This window comes from Cynocephalus volans, chromosome 11 (assembly GCF_027409185.1).
Source record: "Cynocephalus volans isolate mCynVol1 chromosome 11, mCynVol1.pri, whole genome shotgun sequence".
In the NCBI taxonomy this organism is placed as follows: Eukaryota; Metazoa; Chordata; class Mammalia; order Dermoptera; family Cynocephalidae; genus Cynocephalus; species Cynocephalus volans.
The window spans coordinates 122,424,705-122,446,287 of NC_084470.1; the positions used below are offsets into that span (position 1 = coordinate 122,424,705).

Here is a 21,583-nt window from a genome sequence, read left to right on the forward strand (position 1 = left end):
TGTATCCTATGACCTTGCTAAACTCACTTAATTTCTAGTGGACTTTTAATGGATTCTTTTGGGACAATCATATCTGCAAATAGTGTCACACTGATTTCTTTTTTAAAAATGTACCTCTTTGGGTAGAATTCTAGAATGTTGGCTCTTTGGAGCCCATTATGGATCCAACAGCAGGTTTTCACCTTCTCTCTGATATTTTACAGTTGGGGAAAACAATGCCCAGATACTTTAAGTGACTTATCAAGGTCTTAACATTGATACTTTTAATGGTACTAGAATTTTTTTTGTTTAGATGTGGAATTTACAAATTAGAGTTGGGTGTGAACTGTCTGATTCATTCTCAACTAAAATCCAGAGTTGGTCCCTAATCTCATTTTAGACAAAAATTTCAACTACCTCCATTCTGCAGAGTCCTTTTAATGATCAGTTCCAGAGTAAAACCAAAATCCATTCTTAGCATTTTCTTTACCCTCCTCATCTTTATTGGTCTATATAATTGGCAGAAGTGAAATAATGGTCAAAAATAAAATAGAGGATAAAAGAATAAAACAAAGGAGTCTGATGGTTTATAAATTGACTTAATCAGAACTGGCATTCTCAAGGTTGGATTATCATCTAGTTCCAGATAAAGAGAAAAGATGGAAGAAGTTTGGTCTTTGAATAATAAAAGGTATATCCTAAGAAGAGCCCTCTAGATGTCAGGTGGTACAAACTGGTTCAGTACCTTTTCTTGACAATCTTTCAGTTAGGAAATGCTTTGTTATAACTTCAGTCTCCTGTTGCACACATTTTCTAAACTATTACGTAGTGATGTCCCTTCAGATTACTTTTCATGTAAAAGGTTAAGAGACCACTTAGCATCTTCCCAAACTCAACAGTTCCTGCATGATGGTCTTTTCCACTTGCCCTGTCTTCTTTCCTTTTAGTTTTGTTCTTTTTATTTATAGATTCTTCAGCAATGTCACTCTGAAGCTCTATATAGTATTTCCTCAGAAGTAGAAAGCATATACATTTCCATTGTTCTTAATCTATACCCAAAATATGGACAAAGCCAATTTGGAGTCGAATAGACAGCTAACTTCAGTAGTTTCTCAGGCCTGTTAATAATTTTGAGATCAAAATGGTCTAGTAAGGTACTACCTTCTCCAAAAAGGGGTTCTCTCTAGACAAGCGAAGTAGATTAACTTGTTCATATATGCTAGGTTATTGCTACTTTGTGTTCCATACATTTCAATCATGCATCCCTATTTTGGTAAGGCTTTTTTTTTTTTTTTTTTTTAACTCAACTACTGCATGTTTGTCTTGGGTGCTGGGATTATATTATCCTTTGGAGGTCTCTAAAGTATACTTTATTCTAGGGAGTAATTGATTCAGAAAGAATGGATTTTGAGCTGTTGCCAGATGATGAACGTCAATGTATAAAATGCAAAACTACGTGCTTCATGTCCGCTATCTCCTGTTCTTGTAAACCTGGCCTGCTTGTTTGCCTGCATCATGTAAAAGAGTTGTGTTCCTGTTCTCCTTATAAATATAAATTGCGGTGAGTAGGAAGAATGGTTTTTTTCCATGGAAGACACTGAATCCTTAATAAAACCACAGTGACATCCCTGTTCCAGGGCTAAAATGTTAAGCATAAAACATCTAGTTTTCTCCGAAGCCACATATCTCAAAGCTATGTCTGGTATTCTGTTTCCAGATATAGATACACTCTGGATGATCTCTACCCTATGATGAATGCACTGAAGCTTCGAGCAGAATCTTACAACGAATGGGCCTTGAATGTTAATGAAGCTTTGGAGGCAAAGATCAACAAGAAGAAAAGTATGTGGCACAGAATGTGTGACTTGGTGATCAGTAAATTGGGGGTGATTGTGAAGTAGACAATTAAAGTTATCAACAAAACAGGTTACTCGAAACATCTTGACTTTATCCTAGATTAGCCCAGCCCCGCTGCCAGGTTTACAGAGCATCAGCAGAGAAGGTTTAAAACCAAAGGTGGATAGGCAGATGCCCTTACAACAAAGTGAAATCTTGATAATATGAATTGTACAAGGTAATTTTTTTAAACAAAAACCATATTGTTAGGAAGCAGAATAACCTTCGTACCTCTGCTTGAGAAACAAAACCATTTTGTATTTCATGTAGAACCCTAGAAGAGCTGCTGCTTCTGCTGCAGCTGCTTCCTTTTTTTAAAAAACAGATCTTGTGACAAAGGCAGCGTGAGAATAAATTAGGAGTCTCTAAAATGCTGGTTTATCACCTCTTAGTTCTAAACTAAAGTTAAGGTCCCTGGCACTTGTCATTACCTTTGAAAGTCAGTACTTCTCTTCCCCTCTCTTTCAAACTGTTTCACTTGCTTTCCTTTCTGTAGCCCAACATGTAATTTTGCCCCCTTTCATTTAGGGGAAGGAGGCAATATCACTGTCTCTGAGCACACTAGTTACTTTCCAACTACAAAATAAAATGCAGGAGGAGGAAGTGGTTTAAGTATTTGCTTTGCTTTGACAAGTTAGTTGCTTTCCATTTTTTGTGTATCTTAAACATGTCGGGTCTTAACATTTCCATACTGAGGACCACCTCTAGGCACTTGTTTGAAAAACCCCATTCCCAGCTACCCCCCAAAAATCAAATGAACAAATTTATTAATGATTTTAAACATTGCAAGAATTAAGTTACTTTTATAGATAAGAACTGACAAAAGCAATCACAGTCTCTGAATGATCACAGAAAAGAGGACTTTTTTCTTTATTCCTAGGCCTTGTCAGCTTTAAGGCTTTAATTGAAGAATCTGAAATGAAGAAATTCCCAGACAATGATCTTTTGCGTCACCTTCGCTTAGTCACACAGGACGCTGAGAAGTGTGCCTCTGTTGCACAGCAGTTGCTTAATGGCAAAAGGCAAACTAGGTATGTACTTTTGGACTCTGGCAGCTAAATGTGGAAACATTTTGTGACTGGCTTTTCCTTCTGTCCTGGATTCCTATGATATTGGAATCTGGAGTGGTGAACAAACCTGTTCTCATATGGCTTGCATGGTCTTTGTCTTTATAGATACCGATCTGGTGGAGGGAAATCCCAAAATCAGTTGACAGTGAATGAGCTCCGACAGTTTGTGACACAGTTGTATGCTCTTCCATGTGTCCTCAGTCAAACACCATTGCTGAAGGTAACCGTAGAGGGATGTATGGGAGAGTACTTTGGTAATCCTGTATTTTGTAAATAAACTCAATTGACATTATTAAGTAGTCTTCTTTGGTGGTAATTGTACATTTATTTGTAAATGTTTTTAATAACACATTGAGTGTTGTGTATGTATAAAGAGATTGTAATAGGCCCACAAGAGAAAGTAAGAAATTTTTACTTTGAAAGTGATCACCAGCTAGTTCTTACAGTTGGTATAAGGTCTCTGCTATAGTTTCTCGTTTTAGCAGTCAGTTGGCTTACATCTTATCTCATTTACCCATATCATTACTAAAATCAAATGGATGGTAGAGGATCACATTGAATATGAATTTAAGGTTCTAAGTTTGAAGGAAGCCAATTACTGAAATTACTGTTTTGATGCAACAACCTGTGTTTTTTTTTTTTTTTTAGGATCTATTGAGTCGTGTAGAAGATTTCCAGCAGCATAGCCAGAAACTACTCTCTGAGGAAATGCCTAGTGCTGCTGAGCTTCAGGACTTGCTAGATGTCAGCTTTGAATTTGATGTTGAACTTCCACAGCTTGCTGAGATGCGTGTCCGTCTGGAGCAGGCCCGTTGGCTAGAAGAGGTGCAACAAGCTTGCCTTGATCCCAGCTCCCTTACTTTAGATGATATGAGACGTCTTATAGACCTAGGAGTGGGGCTGGCCCCATATTCAGCAGTAGAAAAAGCTATGGCCCGGCTACAGGAACTGCTTACAGTATCAGAGCACTGGGATGACAAAGCCAAGAGTCTCCTCAAGACCAGGTAAAAAAGCAAACTCTCTTGGGGAAGGTTGTGTAATACATCCATCTTAGAGCATAGAGCATAGTGATAGATATATGACAAGTGTTCAGTAGCTACTGTTGTGCATATAGAATACATGTTGAAATAGCTGAGTTCTTTGGGGCTGCTTTGGAACTTGGGTAAAAGAGTATTAATTTTTTCTTATTTTACCGACTATGAAATGAATGATTCAAATGGACATACCTTTTCTAGATTTGGTTTAATGACAACTCGGTTGGCCCTGATAATACTGTCTTTGAGAGAAAAAAAAATTTACAAGTAGATGGAACTGTTTAAATCCAGAGTTAATAAGTAAGGTCCCAAGGAGTTTTATTTATTTATTTTTAAGTTTATTTATTTATTAATATTCCTTTTTTTTTTTTCTTATGATGTTGCAGAGCAGTTGACTGGGAGCGGGAGAGGGAAGGGGAAAGAAATAGGGTGAAAGAAGGAGGAAGAAGGAGGGGCAGGGTTGAGGCCTGTGGCACCCCCCCCCCCTCATTCCTGCATGGGAGACCAGGGGGCTTCCAGAGGTGGCTTGGTCATTGCTAGGCTGGGTGCAGATGTCAGAGGGGTGTGGCTGAAGCCCTCATCCCTACAATGCGCCAGCTCTAGAGGCCAGAGTGCTTGCTTCCTGCAGTTAGTGGCTTGCTGGTCATCACTGGGCTGGTTGTGGGTGTTGGGGGGGCATGGCTGAGGTCCTCAGTCCCCCACCACCCCAGCTTGGGAGATCCTGGGGCACTTCTTGCAGTGGCTCAGTGGTCGTCACTAGGCTGGTTGTGAGTGTCGGGGTTGTGGCCGAGGCCCGAGGCCCCCCACCGCCTTGGCTTGGCAGAGCCTGGGGTGCTTCCTACAGCAGCTCGGTAGCTGTCACTGGGCTGGTTGCAGGTGTCAGGGGATTGGGGCTGAGGCCCTTGGCCCCTCTCCCTCAGGATTGCTTGCAGGTGGTGGGGGCCATGGCTGAGGCCCCCAGCCCTACCCCCTCCCTGGCTTGGTAGCCCAGGGGACTTCCAGTCCTTCTAGGTTTTATAGGTGTTCTTTGGTGATGAGAGACAATTACTAGCTAATATCAAACTTTGTCTGTGGTCTGTGGGTATTTTGTTTTTTCTTTCAGTTCTGTGTTGGATTATTTGCTGTTCCTACCACTGAAACTCTGCAGTGGAACTAATTTGTTGTCCTTTGCTTACTTCTAAAATAGGGGGCTTCCTGTGGGGACCAGTACTTGAACTCAGTGGTTGAGCTAAATTGCTGTTTGGCTGCTTATTCCCTGGGGAAGGCTTTTTGTGCAGCTCAGGTTTTAATGGTTGGCCTTATAGGTACTTCTGGCTCTTGTGAGATCTTGTCCACCTGGGTTGTATATAAACTCTGGTGTAGGCCTGAGTCTTTTCAGCAAACTGCACCCCCTGCAGTACTATATTCCTGTCCAGTCTCTGCTGAGTAGTCCTTCACTGATTGGGGGACAGATCAGCTGTCCATGCTGTGTACTGATGTTCCCCCAGTGGGCCCATCTCCCCTACCACCTGTGCCCCAAACACTTCCTATGGGATAGGCCCTATGCTGGTCCCTTGTGGTGACTCATCGGCCTCTGAATGGCTCCTTTTTTTCAGTTGTTGTGGCTCCTTGCTCCTATGTGAGTCCATGGGAACCCCATTAGTAGTCCTGCTGGCCTGAGAGCCACCAAGACCCTCTTCTCCCCTGCCACCTCCAAGCAACTTCATACGAAGGGCACAGCTGTGGCTTTTGCCAGCTCCTGCTCCATGTGCTCACCAGCTCCAGACTTGAAGGGCCAGAGCTCGAAATGGTTGGAGTGGTTCTTTATTTCTCTCATCGTGGCTTTTCCTGCCTTCATGCACTCTGTAGGTCTCTCCTACCCTTCCCCTGATCTCTAGCAGCCCCAGCTTGTCTGTCATTGCTTTCTAATAGTTGTAAATTGGCTGATTTGTGGGAGAGGGTGATGCTGGGTACTGTCTATTCTGCCATCTTGACCGGAAGCCCCAAGGAGGTTTTTTTTTTTTTTTTTTTAAAGGGGATCTTAACCGTTGACTTGGTGTTGTCAGCACCACGCTCTCTGAAGTGAGCTAACTGGCCATCCCTATATAGGGATCCAAACCCTTGGCCTTGGTGTTATCAATACCATGCTCTCCCAAGTGAGCCACAGGCCGGCCCTCCCAAGGAGTTTTTTTTTTTTTTAAAGATGACCGGTAAGGGGATCCTAACCCTTGACTTGGTGTTATCAGCACCACATTCTCCCGAGTGAGCCACAGGCCGGCCCCCTCCCAAGGATTTTTAAAGAGAAATATCTGAGAGTTAATATGTACTGTTCTGTAAAATGATGATAGTGCAGATAATTTTCAATAGGAACAGAACTATATACATTTGTGCCATTGCTTAGTACTTCAGGACACCTTATCTCTATTTGAGAGATTTGATTGGACTCAGGCTAGCCATCTAAGGGCTAGCTATCAAGGAGGGGAAGAGAATGAAGCTCCTCTCTAATCTTGCTTCTTTCTGACAGGTCTTTATTGGTCCAGTTGACAACATAAAGCATAAAAAAATCCAGGTTATAGACATTGTTTTGTAATCCTAAAATAGTGCTCATTGAGCAGAGTGGGTACAGAAGTTTTTGGTACTGTACTTTGAATATGTTATTATCTTAGAGAATTTAAATTTTCTTAGTGAAACTATGTAACAGTGTATCTAGTTTAACATAGAGGAAATTATCTGTCAGTAAGTTAGTTACCTTCTACAAATGGAAGTTTGTGGTTGTACCATCATAAAATCAGGAGTAAGTAGAACTTAGATGCTTCACTGAGTCATGTGCTTTTTTTTTATGTTAAACGCTCTTAAATCTTATACAGCCATCTAGTTATTTGATATCTAGTCATCAGTGCCATTTGCAAAAATTTATTTACCATACTGAATTTCCTTTGAAATGGTTTTTCTACTCTCTTTGGTTACCATAAGAAAAATGAACTGTATATAACAGGAATGTTATACGTGCAACCAAGCATTTAGTTGATTAAGATTTGTAAATTTAAGATTTATCTTAAAATGAAACTCTTTTTTGCTTTCAGTAAATGTTCTTATGTTTCTTTGAAGAATAGTGACACCTTGTGAAAAGCTAATATAATAGCAAGAATATAGTACTTAATACAGCTCAAGAGAAATTATCTGATTCACTTCATGTTATACTCAGAATGAAAAAAATAAAAGAAAATAAATGCCTTCTTTTAATTAAAAAAAAAATGAACTGTATATAAAATGCTGAGAAATCTTTGTGTTTAATTTTTGTAGACCACGGCATTCACTGAGTAGTCTTGCTACAGCAGTGAAGGAAATTGAGGAGATCCCAGCATATCTGCCCAATGGTGTGGCTCTGAAAGACTCAGTGCAGAGAGCCAGAGACTGGCTGCAGGATGTAGAGGCCCTGCAGGTTGGTTAAAAAAAGTCCTGAATGGATAAGTGCATTTTTAAAGAGCAGTAATTGGAAAGCTGTAAAGGATAATATGTTGGATCTCACTGTACTGATTTGTTGTTTTGGGTGTTGACCAGATTACTCATTCTTTTCAGCCTTATTTGCATGTACTTGCCAGCTATTATCCTGACCAGTTGGCTCAAATATTTAAAGCTTAAGACAATTCAACCATCTTTTTCTGAGAGCTGGGAAGTCTTACATAGCAAGCTTGAGTACTTGGTTGCAGAGTGAAGGAAAAGAGTTAAAAATGAAGTTGTGAGAGAAGATGTGGTTTTTATTTATTGATAAGTATTGGTACCTCTTGTTGGCTTGTCAACAACATTAGAGTGTTCAGACAGTCAAAAGTAGCAGATTCAGTGAATCTAGTTATATGATTACATGACCAAACTGTGTCCTAAGGCCCAGAACTGTCATAAAGTAGTGACTTAAATGTACCCTCCCAACTCTACAAAAGAAATTAAACTTACCAAGTTCCTAAGTAATTATCCAAAGTATCCAAAATAATTATCAGCAAGTGTTTTTGGCCCTGTGTTAGATGTTATACTTATTGATTTGCATGTAAATTTTTTTTAAAGAATTAAATTTACTTGTAGCATTATTAAGGTACAGAAAAAATGCATTGTGTGGTTTATCCAATCTTCAGCTGGATAACTTAATTTGAAAGTGGTTGGTAGAGGGTGTCTTTATCTCTCCAATCATCATAAACCAATAAGTCTTAGGGACCTATGAGAAAAAAAGTTTGAAGTTCTGTTTTCGTTGAAGCCTTCAGATTCTAGGAATAAAATACTATCTGGTTTTCTGAATGTTTGTGTAATTTTAAATGGTGCTAATTGGCTGGTTGCTAACAAATGTCAATAGGACAATTCTAGACAAATGCTTGAAACAAAATATCTGGGCATCTGTTCTAGTTAATAGGGAAAAGATGATACATTGTTTGAGGAGATAACATAATTAAGGGGTGACCTCAGCAAGCCAAAGAAAAAAAGGAGGAAAGTATTTACTATGCACATAAACCTTAATGGGAGCTTTGGTTGCAGGTTCTTGGCAACGATTATTGGTACTATAGTAATTAGTTTTAGTCATGGTCTCCCCTTTCACTCAGTTACAGGTAGCAGCCAGAAGGTGAGGTTATTTCAATAAGGAGAGGCTAGCATTTCATCAAAAGCAAGGACATACTTTTGGATGAGTTTATTCCCTTCATATTTTCTATGTATATGCTACTTACTGTGTTTGCAATAGTGCCTATAAGGGCAAAAAGCAAGTTTTACTCCATTGTGAAAAAATAGCCTAACTTTTTCTTGCATCATGTGTTTAAGGACTAATAGGCGTGACTTGACAGCAAGAAACCATTTCATAACAGTTTCAATCCTGTAAGAATAAATATGAAAGGCAGTGAAATATCAATCTCCCTGGTCTTCCCTAGTTGTCCCAAAAATGTCTCTGTGGTTCTTTTTCTAATCTAGGATCACACACTGCACCTAGTTGATATCTCTTTAAGTTTCTTTTAATCCTATAGAGTTCCTCTCCCCACCTTAACTTTTTCTCATGTCACTGTCCAGAACAGTTATCCCATGGTATACTCCACCTTTGAGATTTGTCTGGTTGTTTCTTTGTAGTGTGTTCTATCCTCTGTATTTCCTATAATTTGGAAGTTTGTTTCAAACCCTTGGTGGATTTGAGTTAAACATTTTTGACTAGAATATGTTAACGTGTCAGGTGATATTATATACTTTATATTGCATCACATCAAACTCCTCCTATATCAGGAGACATACCTGGATAAACTACCATTAGTGATGATAAGATTTACCATTGTATTAGAGCAACATTGATACATTTCATCCCCCATAACCTAATGCTTTTATTCTTTTTCCAGTTTGGCTATCTCATTCTCCAACTGTGATTCCCAGACCAGCTGCATTAGCACTAGCAGCAGCAGCAGCAGCATCACCTGTGAACTTGTTAGAAATGCAGATTTATAGACCCTTCTCTGACCTACTGAATCAAAATATATGGGGATGGGGCCCAGGAAACTGTGTTTAAACAGCTTTCCAGATGATTCTTGTGCATGCTAAAGTTTGTGAACCACTGTGCTTTCTCAACTTATATTTTAGTTTTCTGAGTAATTTACACTGAATTACTTTAATTCATCATCAGTGAGTGGATTGGAGTAAAATATTGTTCTCTTGCTTTTTTTATGTAAGTCAGTGTGAAAGTCTTGAGTTAGTATTAACCTTTATTTCTGTTTTTTTTTTTTTTTTTTCCAAACTGTCCATAGGGACTAGTGCAATGAGTAAATTTAGAAGTCAGAACAAAGGGACCCAGTACTGTGTTTGTCATACTCACATTTGTATCCTTGGGGCCTAGCACAGACCAGGTTCTCTAAGTATTTAAGTGAAAGAACAATTGTCATTTCTACCCCCACTACCATTGATCACCTGGCAGGTTTTATCAACATCTGTGAATTTAACATGTTGAGACCATGGAGTAATCTGAATCGGTGCATTGATCATGGACCAATCTGAATTGTGCTTTTCGTATTTTACATAGAAGTATTCTTTTTTCTAAATTGCTATAATTTTTCTTGATTAGGCTGGAGGACGTGTGCCAGTGTTAGACACACTTGTAGAACTTGTTACACGAGGCAGATCTATCCCGGTACATCTGAATTCTTTGCCGAGACTGGAATCACTAGTAGCTGAGGTTCAGGCTTGGAAAGAATGTGCTGCTAATACATTCTTGACTGAGAATTCTCCATATTCTCTCTTAGAGGTAAGTTTGCAACCAGTTCAGCTGTAAGACCTTAGATCTCCTAGTTTGGTAAAACATGCAGTCCATCACATACAAAGGTGACATCACTAATTGATCTGTGTTCTGTGAGTTGTTTTTCTGGTAGAGCTAGGAAGATTCTTCTCATCTTCTGGTGAAGCAACCTTTAAATGGTTTTCTGGATACATTTAGGGATAGCATTTAGTGTCTAAAGAACATTTTCCTATTGGGTGAAGTTCCTCTGTCTCTGTTGAATTGGACTCTTCAACTTGGCCGTGCTTCACCACCTAAATTTAGTAAGCCTGAGAAATAATCCCACCCAACTTCTATAAAGTGCTTTAGCTGAAATTTTTGTATTTTCTGTAAGCTGTTCCTTATGTATGATGATTGGAATCTGTGGGTACATGTCACATTTTTACTTATTGTTTAATTGAATCTGGAACCAAAGTTAATCTTTTGTGAGCCTACCTGCCTCCTTTTCTTTTTTGTAGGGGAGAGTCTTCTGGCCTCAGGGCTGTATGTCACAAAGAAAGTGTTAGATACTAAGAAATGTACATCCTTCCCACTACTTAGGCTTTTATTTTGCGACATCCTAATGCTTTATCTGAAATCCATTTTACCAGTGGTTGTGCTTTGTCCTACATTAGGTGCTGTGTCCTCGATGTGATATTGGCCTTTTGGGATTGAAAAGAAAGCAGAGAAAGTTAAAGGAGCCCTTGCCAAGTGGGAAGAAAAAAAGCACCAAATTAGAGAATCTGAGTGACCTGGAGAGAGCTTTAACTGAAAGCAAAGAGACTGCTTCAGCTGTATGTAGGGGGTTTCTTCTTTCTCTGTTGTTGGGGAGGATAATTTCTAACCCTTTCTAGTTTACAGGAATATTGAGAAGGCAAGTTGAATAACTCAAAAGTACTGCTTTACTAAAAAGACTTTTTGAATGTTGTCAAAGTGTAAAAGTTTTGAATGGAATATGCATAGAGGTGCAGAAGATTCAGGGTAGGCCTCCCTGTCTGAATCTTGCAGGCTCAGAAAGTCTTGTCAATGCCTGTTGAATGCTGACTAAGGATATCAAGGCTAACAGATATATGAAACTGCAATGCCATCTTATTAATTTATAGTAAATACATTTAAAAGTATACTGGGTACTTATTTGAGTCTGACCTGCATTTGGTAAACATTGTTGATTCAAAGATATCATCTTCAAGAAGATGAAGCAGTATCTAGCTAATGTTTAGTGAGCAACAGTGCTGGGATAAAAGAAAATAGCTATGTGATTTGTGTGCTTTTAATTGCACGAAACATTGCCCATTTTAGTGTAGGAATATATACCTGCTGCTAGTACTAGACTAAATGGATTCATCCTTGGGCCAGGGTACCTTTTCCTCTGTCTGTTCCCTTGTAGCTGCCTGACCACCTGTGATTGCTTTGATTATGTATGTATTTTGACACAGACTTTCTTTGGGGTATATTTGTACTTTCAATCAAGTTCTATTTAGATTTCTGCTACCTGAACACCATTCTGGTGTTTTTAAGATAGCCAGTTTGGTCCACTATTATATATCTGTGGTTTGTTTTTGTAAAGACTAACAAAGTTACAGTCCCTCTCCCCTGAAATTCATATATGTCTGAAACTTTGCATGAAATATCTTTCATGTAGTTTAGTCTATGCCCATCTAGTCTATGGTTTTAAAACTCCTCCTATATATATTATCTGTTGGTTTATGGTAGAACTCTTGAAAGGTTAGTCATTTGCTTTTCATTTCTAAACTATGGGACGTACGTTGTTATCCCATTACCCATATATGTTTGCTGTACTTTTTATTCATCCACAAAAATATGTGGGTTTAAAAAATATATACCTAAGCTTTGTTACCTGATTTACTTTTAGATCTTTTTCTTTCTTTCCTAAGCCCTGCTGTATACATTTTCTTCCCCAGTCCAAAAAGAGGTAATGATGAGTTCATTCTGATCTTATTTAAGTCATTCTTATGACTCATGGTGCCTCATATGGTGACTCATGATGGATCCAAAGGTGGGCAGACATGATAACTGTGACAAATTAACATTTTAAGGACTTGGGAATAGAACTGGGAAAATAGAATAGGTCCCACCGCCTATAGCTTTTGTTTCTAGTGGGAATGCTCAGTATTAAAAAATCCATGCTTTTCCCCTATGTATCTATTCTTTAGCCATAGGTGAAATACTAGAGGAGGACTTTAGTGGTCCAGGTTTTTGGGGGCAAACTGGTCAGTGAAACTAGATGTTAATTTCAAGGTGGTGGTGGACAACTCTGACATGGCTACTGATTTGAATTTGTCACCTTAGACTCTACTTTTACTTCATGGCATGTAATGAATAAATCTGTAATGCCTGGGCCTGCTTATTTATTGAATACCTTGCGTGTAGTAGGTGCTTAGTCCTTTCCCATAAAAGTTCCATTTATGGATAGTTTGTAAACGATGTTCAGAAATATGTTCATTATTACTTCAGCTTTTTCTTTTTTGAGGGGGCGGCTGGCCAGTATAGGAATCCGAAACCTTGACCCTGTTGTTATACCATGTTCTAACCAGCTAAGCTAGCCGGCCAGCCCTCACTTCAGCTTTTTACTATGAAGTTAATTCTGTTTGTGTGTATTTTCAAGTAACTCATACAGGTTAACTGAGCTTAGCACTTTCCTGGGACTTGGCTATCCTTAGTAAAGAGGAAAGACTTTGCATATGATTACATTGCAACTTTCTACAGAAAAGCAACCTTGCCGATCACTTGTTTTTTGTCTTTGCTCTAATCTTATTTTATAGTGTGTGTGTGTGTGTGTGTGTGTGTGTGTGTGTGTGTGTGTGTGTGTGTGTGTGTGTGTGTGTGTGTGATAGAGAGAGAGAGTGAGAGAGAGAGAGAAGTCTGGTAAAATGGTTTCTATTTAAATTTTTATGTGAGGGATCCAGTTTCATTATTTATAGTTGCTATGTTCAGTACACATGTAAGACCTTAACGTTGAAAGACAGTAAGAGACATAGACTGCTACAGTCAACTGTCTAGAGTGTGAAAAGCCTGTATTTTTCAAGAGAAGTAAATTTGTAGGAGATGAATATGCAAGGAAGTTGGACTTTTAAGAAGTGGTATATGTTAGGTAGTTGTTCACATTGTATTTAGAATATGCTAGACAGAGTGTTTTATCACGTCTCGTTTAATAATCATCACAGTCTTGTGAGGTGGGTTCTGTTCTCATCTCCATACATGTGGAAATGTAGGCATAGTGGAATATGTTGCAGGTCACTCATACCGCTTAGTGTGAGACAGAGCCAGGATGTGAATGCCGATGCTCTGCTATGGAGCCCACTAGGACCTAAGTGTTAAGGTCCCACTAGGACCTTGAGTGTTAAGCAGGGCTTAGTTCTCTATGATGTCATCCTTGATTGTTAACTGCTTTTTAGATGGCAACACTTGGGGAAGCTCGCCTAAGGGAAATGGAAGCCTTGCAATCTCTCAGATTTGCCAATGAAGGGAAATTGCTGTCACCTGTCCAAGATGTGGAGATGAAGGTCTGCCTATGTCAGAAAGCACCAGCTGCCCCTATGATCCAATGTGAACTCTGCAGGGATGCTTTCCATACTAGCTGTGTGGCTGTACCCAGTATTTCACAAAGCCCACGAATCTGGCTTTGTCCCCATTGTCGGAGGTCAGAGAAACCTCCATTAGAGAAAATTCTGCCCCTGCTGGCCTCCCTGCAGCGTATCCGAGTTCGCCTTCCTGAGGGAGATGCACTTCGATATATGATTGAAAGAACCGTGAACTGGCAACACAGAGCCCAGCAACTGCTTTCATCAGGGAATCTAAAATTTGTGCAGGATCGAGTGGGTACAGGACTGTTATATAGTAGATGGCAAGCCTCAGCAGGACAGGTGTCAGAGACAAACAAGGTGAGTCTGGACTTTTCTTTCGGGGTTTTTGGAATTTGTGTAGCTCTGAATTTGTAGCTCTGGTGTGTTGCTAATTACTTTCCTGTTCCCTTCGTAATTGCTTTACTGTTACCAGCACTCACTTTGCCTATAGCTTCCCACTTCAAGGGTCATGCATACCTACTGTGCTCTTTAGTTTTCTCTGCTCCTAATAGTTAGGAATTGTGTCTCAGGTACTCTGTTTCTATAGAGCACATGCAAATATTTTTTCCATTAATGTATGTGTTAACTCATATATATTTAACATATGCATAAATACGTTTTGTTTTGTTTTTGGTGGATGACATGTGTGCCTATTGTACATATATATGTATTTTTAAATTTTTGTTTGACTAAAAACTTTTTTGCCTACTGCTTATGTAAGCCACTGAATAGAAAGGGAAAGTGCTTTCTGCCTTCTATCTCTTCTTGACCTTTGAGGAGGAATAGTTTTTGGAAGCATTTGAGTGCTGTGTTGCTTCAGAGGAAAGGCCATGGGTTTCACACCATCTGCGGTCTTTCAGATTCTTTTGACCATCCCTGGAATGGGCAGCGTCTTCTTTCTTCTTCTGTTGATGGCTGCAGGAAAAAAATGTGAAGATATGGAAAAAGTACAGTCAGGAGAGCAGTATTCAATCTTATTTTAAGGTTAACATGATGACTTTGAAATATAGTACATATTTCTCTATCAGAGATATCACACCTCTTTTGCACCATATGAACAGACACATGAATTATATGAGTTAAATGTTCAGCAGATCAGGGATAAGGGCCAAAAAATGGTCCCTATCATATTTGTTTCCTTGGTTTTTAGTTTTTAATTTTTTTCCTGGCTACTGAAATATAGTGCCTGGGATATAGCAAATGATCAATTAAGTGTTTGTTACACACATGAACTGTGTCTGTCTGTTTGGGCAGCCTACACTGTAGTCATTTGTGACTCCAGGATGTGCTAGGACACAATTGTTGTTTACTAATTCATGGTCAAAAGAGTGCTTCCCCTGGCTCCATTAATAACACATTGAGGAAGGTAGGGAGATGGGTACTAATGATTTCTGACAGATCTTTACTTGGTTTACTCAAAGGGGGGTACATGTCTGTGTTCACTGTTATAATCTTCAATAAGGAGATTTATATAAGGATTAAAAGGCTGTATGATCTGTTTTCACACAGAGAAAATGGCTTATGTCCCAATAGTCTTCTTCACCGCTCTGAAATCAGTCCAGGTGAAAGTGGGAAGATTAAAGGCTTGGTCTTCAGGAAGATATGAGTTCTAAGATGCCAGGGAACTCTTCAGTTTGGGAAAATCAAGTCTTTCTTTCTTCCCAGTTGCCTGCCTAATACCCAAGCTACTGTCATTGGACTGGTGGGAGTATTTTTAATCCTGAAAAAGCCTAATTATAAAATGTTTTCCTTGCATTAGGTCTCTCAACCTCCTGGCACATCTTTTTCCTTGCCTGATGATTGGGACAACAGAACTTCATATTTACACTCTCCCTTCTCTACTGGACGGAGCTGTATCCCCCTCCATGGTTTGTCTTTCATTGTTATTTCTATTTTGAGGGCTGGATAGTAACAGGTGATCTTGTACTAGGTTTTTGTTATAGATGGTCAGGTACCATAAGAAAAGGCTTTATCCTTAAATGCTATGGATATGGGTTACTATGTATTTACAAGATAGGGGAGGTATCATATTTGAAGGTTTATAAATGTAAAGGAAAGAGAGAGGAAGGCTTTATGGTCATTGCTTTTCAGGGATGAAAGGGTTAATCACATGCCAACTGATAAACATCAAGCATTTAGGTCAAATGCTAAGTCATGGGCTCCCTTGTTGTTTCATTACTTAGGAGACTATGGAGGATCTTAGAAATAATCCACATTTGGAACCCACCTCCTTTTTTCCTGTTTATAATGACTACCCCATGAGTTCTGCCTAAAGCTGCAACTGGAGCCCTGATCCTTAGTCACAGCTTTCTCAGTGTGTGTGTAGTAATGTGGTCAGAGCTCCTTGATCCACTCAGATTTTTCATGCCCTGGGCTATCAACTTGTTTCTGCGCTTTCTATTAAAAACTGTCAAGGCAGAGTTATCTCTTCTGCATTAGCAGTAAGGAAGTGAGGTGGGGATTTGGTGTGGAATTACTACTTCTCTAGTAATGAGAATACTTAGGAAACCTAGCTTTGGCTGTTTTTCTTATATTGCAGCTTTAAGCACAATAAGTGAACCTAACTTCAACCAAATGTAATTTAAGAAGGAGAGGGTGACAGTGGTATGAAGGGCAGTTCTTCCACTTATCTCGCAGGTCTAAATATGAATGTGAAACATCCTTTGTTGTCATCACTTTGATTTGGTCTGGTCTTTAACAGGCATTAGTGTAGAAGTGAATGAACTGTTGATGGAAGCCCAGTTGCTCCAGGTATCCCTTCCTGAAATTCAGGAACTTTATCAGACTTTACTTGCAAAGCCAAGCCCTGCTCAGCAAACAGACCGAAGCTCACCAGTTAGATCCAGCAGTGAGAAGGTAAGTTTCTGAGAGGCTGCCGGAGAAAGAAAAGTCTGGGGCAGAGGTTAGCTTTTTTTTTTTTTTTTTTTTTAAAGATGACTGGTAAGGGGATCTTAACCCTTGGTTTGGGGTTGTCAGCACCACGCTTAGCCAGTGAGCCAACCAGCCATCCCTATATAGGATCCGAACCCGTGGCCTTGGTTTTATCAGCACCGCACTCTCCCAAGTGAGCCATGGGCCGGCCCTCAGAGGTTAGCTTTTTAATGTCATGCCATTTAAATAGTTTGGTGAATGAGGTGGTATCTTTGATCCAGAAGAAGACGTAAACTGTCTGTCTCACAACTCATTCCTAAAGCTATCAGTGGGGAGATAGGTGTTGGACATCACCTGCTACAGTTTGGGCTCACAGCCTGGATTTTGGTCCTGTTTTAATTTAAGTCACCATGTGAATTTTATATTTCTTTTTAGCAAGATGCATCTCATCATTCCCATGTGATAATAGTGAGAAGCAGGACTATAAGAGAAATACTATAGAGATGAAAATATAATTATAACTGGGAAAGCCTTTTGGGATAGTATAGCACTGTTATTGATTGTGTTCAGTTAATGCACCTTAACTGCTCCTGTAAGGGATGGGGATGTATGTCCTCAAGAAGATAGTGTGGGTCCTTAGGGGCATGCAGGTCAAAATATAGACATAAACACCTAGACAGAAACTGTATAGTAGTCACTTACGGATTTGGCAAAAAGTAGAATCTTTGTGGGAATCTATTCATCTCCTGCTGTTGGTTGGCTAAATCAAAGGCTGACAATGTCATTTCTTTTTCTAGTGTTCTTTTGGTAGCACTAACAATGAGGGGGGAAGTAAGTTAGTTAAACTCAAACAGGTTGTCCCATAGAACTTGGGGGAGGAGGTGGTGGCAGTGGTTCGGATGCAGTACTTTTTCACTGTGGATTGGGGGACCATCTAGTTTCTTATTCATATGTTCTCTTTAGCTTCACTAGTTTTAGTAGTAGGCAAACTGCAGGCTAAAATTGAATTTGCCCGTCTTCCACCCAGAGTGACTGCTGCCGAGGGAAGCGAGATGGGATCCACAGTCTTGAGAGAAAACTGAAGAGACGCTTGGAAAGAGAGGGCCTCTCCAGTGAGCGGTGGGATCGAGTCAGAAAAATGCGGACCCCAAAAAAGAAGAAAATCAAACTGAGCCACCCCAAGGACATGAACAATTTCAAGTTAGAGAGAGAGCGTAGCTATGAATTAGTTCGTTCTGCCGAAACTCATTCCCTGTCCTCAGACACATCCTATTCTGAACAGGAGGACTCTGAAGATGAAGATGCCATCTGCCCAGCTGTGAGCTGTCTGCAGCCAGAAGGAGATGAGGTCAGTGAGCTTTGGGCCATAGAGGACATGCTTTCCCATAACTCAGAAACCCTGTAAGCTAGACCTCATCTCGCTGGGTCTTTCTCTTCTGCTTATCTGCTTTGAGCTGATCTGAATGGATTGCTCAGCCCTCCCCTCACTGATATCTCTGCTCTTACCATCGTTCCTGGGTCTCCTCTCTTTTCTTGAAGAAACTCTCGTTCTTCCCTTTTTCCTTTTCTTGCTCCTCCAGCTTTCACCGTCCCGGCGCTAAGAAGGTGGGAGGGGTGCTGATGTCATGCCCATTTGCTTACCTGTCACAGGGCAGCATTGTCTTAACCCCAAAGCAGTCATGACTTGAAGAATGACTTTGACTCGGTTGCTTTGGCTGGTGGGCCAGCTACACTCATTTGGCTTAGCTGTTGTGCCAGAAGTCCCAGTGGTGGGAGAGTGGCCGTTAGTGGCAAACGGCCTGAATATCTTGAGGCTGGCCTGCCCAATTTTGAATCGCATTTTTTTCCTCTGAAAACCCCATCTCCCTGCTCTTTGTAACCAGGTGGACTGGGTCCAGTGTGATGGCAGCTGCAATCAGTGGTTTCACCAGGTCTGTGTTGGTGTTTCTCCAGAGATGGCAGAGAAGGAAGACTACATCTGTGTGCGCTGTACTGTGAAGGACGCACCAAGCCGAAAGTGAAAACACAAAAATAAACCCCCTTCTTAATGTAATTCAGGACTCCAACCAAGATTTCTTCAAATCTCAGCAAAGCTACAGGACTGGTATTCAAGCCAGCCTGTAAACGGTGCTATTTCTATTCCTTATGGGATCATTTTTCCAGAACTCTTTGAAAAAAAGAAAAAACAACTAAAAAAAATTTTTGACACTTTTTGTATTTTTTTCCTTAAAAGCTGTTTGTGGTTGTTGAGGTTTGAAATGCTGTTTTTTGCAGGGGTTTACACCAATTTGGAAGGCATTGAAGCTTGCACCTTTTCATGTACAGCATTAAAAATTTTACCTCTGTCTGGGATTTACCGGCTTAAGAGTCCAACTCAGTTTCAGTGCCCAGGGGGGCACCAGAAATTCCTGTAAATCCTCATTTGAGGAATCTCTCTTGTTTACCCTGTTACCACATTGCGGAACTTTTAAGTTTTTCACTTTTTGGGTTTTTGTTTGTTTCTTTCTTTATCCACTTTTCTTTTTCTTGGTAGACTAGGTTTATTTATCTGAGCAATAACTTCTATGTTGGGTTCAGTGGCTGGAATTAAAACAAAACAAAACAAACTTCTGAACAGTGTGTTGGTGCTTTAGCATTTGGTTGATGTACAGAACGCAAATGTCTAGTTTCTAGTGTCACTGATGAACTAGTGATGTAGAAAAGAGACTGCTCTCTAAGTAATTGCCACAGCTGTATTTTGGCTTTCTCCCTGCCCTTTCTTTCCTCCCCTATTTTTTGGTAGCTTGTATCAAATGTTGCAGTTTATATTGTGGAATAAATCCTTGGTCCTAATATAACACTAAATGCTGGTTATTTAGAGCCATTAGACTACAACCTCCTCTGCCCTCCACCTTGTGGGCCTGCAGATCCAGAAGAGGTTGCTTGCTTTTGCTTCTGCCCAGCTAGGCTGCACTAGCGAGTGGTTTAGCCTGCAGACAACCTTAGGGGATTCTTCTTTTGTATCCTGCTGTTCTGTGGGCCATAGCCTCCAGCCCCTGATAATAAAGAAGCCCTCAGTCTTCAAGGACTAGAACCTGTATTTAAAGACATGCTTTCTTTTTCTTTTTTTTTTCCCCCTATTTTGTGTTTTCATGGTGTTTTTGAATAAGCTTTCTCAGAATGTTGGCAAACCACTCCAATCGTCAAGTTAGTCCTCCTTGTGGAAATGATGCCTTTATTATATTTGAGTTGACAGGGAAACTTGGTTTAGAGTTTAGATATTGAAAGGAAATCCAAGGAAGATTCATCCTCACATAGGCCGGGTTTAGTATATGGGTTGAGTGGAAACTTGTGAATACCCAGGCTCTGCCTTCCTGGTTTCCTTTTCTGTCTCTTTGTAACTCCAACTATTGTTACTGTTCATAGATAGCCCACAGTTCTTTTCCTTCCTTTTTCTTTTTAAAGGTCTATGTTCTGCAACAGCGAAGGCATTCCAGTGAACAGAATAGACACTTGCTTACTTTTTCCTATTCTGTTGCTAATATTTGTTTTCCCCACATTCTATAGCCATAAACCTGAAGAGGGGTAGAACTAGTTGGGTCTTCAGTAAAATAAAACAACAACAATAACAGCAATTTGTGATGTAGCAGAGAATTAAATGTACTATCCCCTTTTATGCAATTCAAATGATTAAATCTCTTTAAGAATGATTCCTAGTTGTCTGCAGTTTTCCTGCAGTTGTTGTGATGTTTCTCCTTGTCTGATGGGGATTCTGGGGCCAACAAAGAATAGTCTCCAGAGTGCAACCTGGAGTAATAGTGGTTTGGCCTTTTTAGTATCCAAATTCTGAGAAACCTCTCTGGTATTGGGACAGGATGCCAACTGACCCAGTCCTCACCTTCCATTGAGAAAGTAAGTTTAAAAGAGGGAACACTGCTGCCATTGAGTTTAAAGAGCTTTTGCCCACCTAGTAAGCAACCCCCCACCACCACTAGTTTTTCATCTTCACCTGTAGGTTGTACACAGTCCCTGACACTAGTGTTGTTGGTGAGGCAGGATCTCTTTATCCCTGAGTGGGGGAAAGGCAGGAATGTGTGTATTTGAACCACCCCTCTGCAGGTGAGAATCGTGGATCTTTTTACATGTGATGATGCCAAAGTTAAAGAAAGTGGCAATTGTCCACAATTATACTGTAGTAAATAACAAAGCCTGGGGTTTGTCTTCCAGTTCTCCTACAGTGTTCCTTCTATCTTGTATACCTATCAGATACTACAAACGAACACAGAGATATATTTACCTTCCAATTTATGCCTTCTGCTCTGTGCCCAAAATGACCACAGACTGATGTTCTTATCTAAAACCCATGTTTCATTGTGTGTTAGCTGTGAAGCTGGCCTGTACCCTAGAGAAGCCTCTGAACTTGTGGGGAAAGGACATAAAACACACACAGATACCGACCCTGCAGTTTCCATCTGAGTAGTCCTGCAGCTATGTGAGGCGGGAGATGGGGAGGACTCTGTTAGGTTAGAGGCTGAGCCAAGAGGAGGGTCAGTGGGTAGAGAAAGAATCTGGTAAACTCAGCACCAAAGGGTGGATGAGTAGTGCCCCCACCTCACCTCAATGACTGTTATTTTTGTTTTTCCTTTCAGAGCAGACTTGGGGGCGGGGGTGGGGTTTCTTATGTAGAATAAAGAGCATTCCTGTATGTAGCCTCTAGCCTGGAGAAAGAGTGTGTAATATGGACTAGCTGTGAAGGGAGTTGACTTCTTTACAGTTTCATTTCTTCATCCTGTGAGGTGTGAGACCCATTTTTCTTTTCTTTTCTTTTCTTTTTTTTTAAATTTTATTTTGTCGATATACAATGTGGTTGATTATTGTGGCCCATTACCGAAACCTCCCTCCCTCCTCCCTCTCCCCCCTCCCACC

General features: G+C 40.2%; 1 protein-coding gene across 1 annotated transcript in view; it reads left to right on the top strand.

The window, feature by feature from the left end:
* KDM5B (lysine demethylase 5B) overlaps positions 1–20,322 on the top strand; it is a 74,837-nt gene extending 54,515 nt beyond the window's left edge. The window contains exons 15-27 of the mRNA XM_063113750.1: positions 1,359–1,540; positions 1,697–1,821; positions 2,756–2,906; positions 3,051–3,165; positions 3,594–3,949; positions 7,262–7,400; positions 10,035–10,214; positions 10,859–11,017; positions 13,640–14,125; positions 15,567–15,675; positions 16,509–16,663; positions 17,706–18,026; positions 18,562–20,322. Of these exons, the coding sequence (XP_062969820.1) occupies positions 1,359–1,540; positions 1,697–1,821; positions 2,756–2,906; positions 3,051–3,165; positions 3,594–3,949; positions 7,262–7,400; positions 10,035–10,214; positions 10,859–11,017; positions 13,640–14,125; positions 15,567–15,675; positions 16,509–16,663; positions 17,706–18,026; positions 18,562–18,699 (2,616 nt within the window). The 3' untranslated portion in view covers positions 18,700–20,322. The remainder of the gene's footprint in view (positions 1–1,358; positions 1,541–1,696; positions 1,822–2,755; positions 2,907–3,050; positions 3,166–3,593; positions 3,950–7,261; positions 7,401–10,034; positions 10,215–10,858; positions 11,018–13,639; positions 14,126–15,566; positions 15,676–16,508; positions 16,664–17,705; positions 18,027–18,561) is intronic.
* Positions 20,323–21,583: the final 1,261 nt, after the last annotated feature.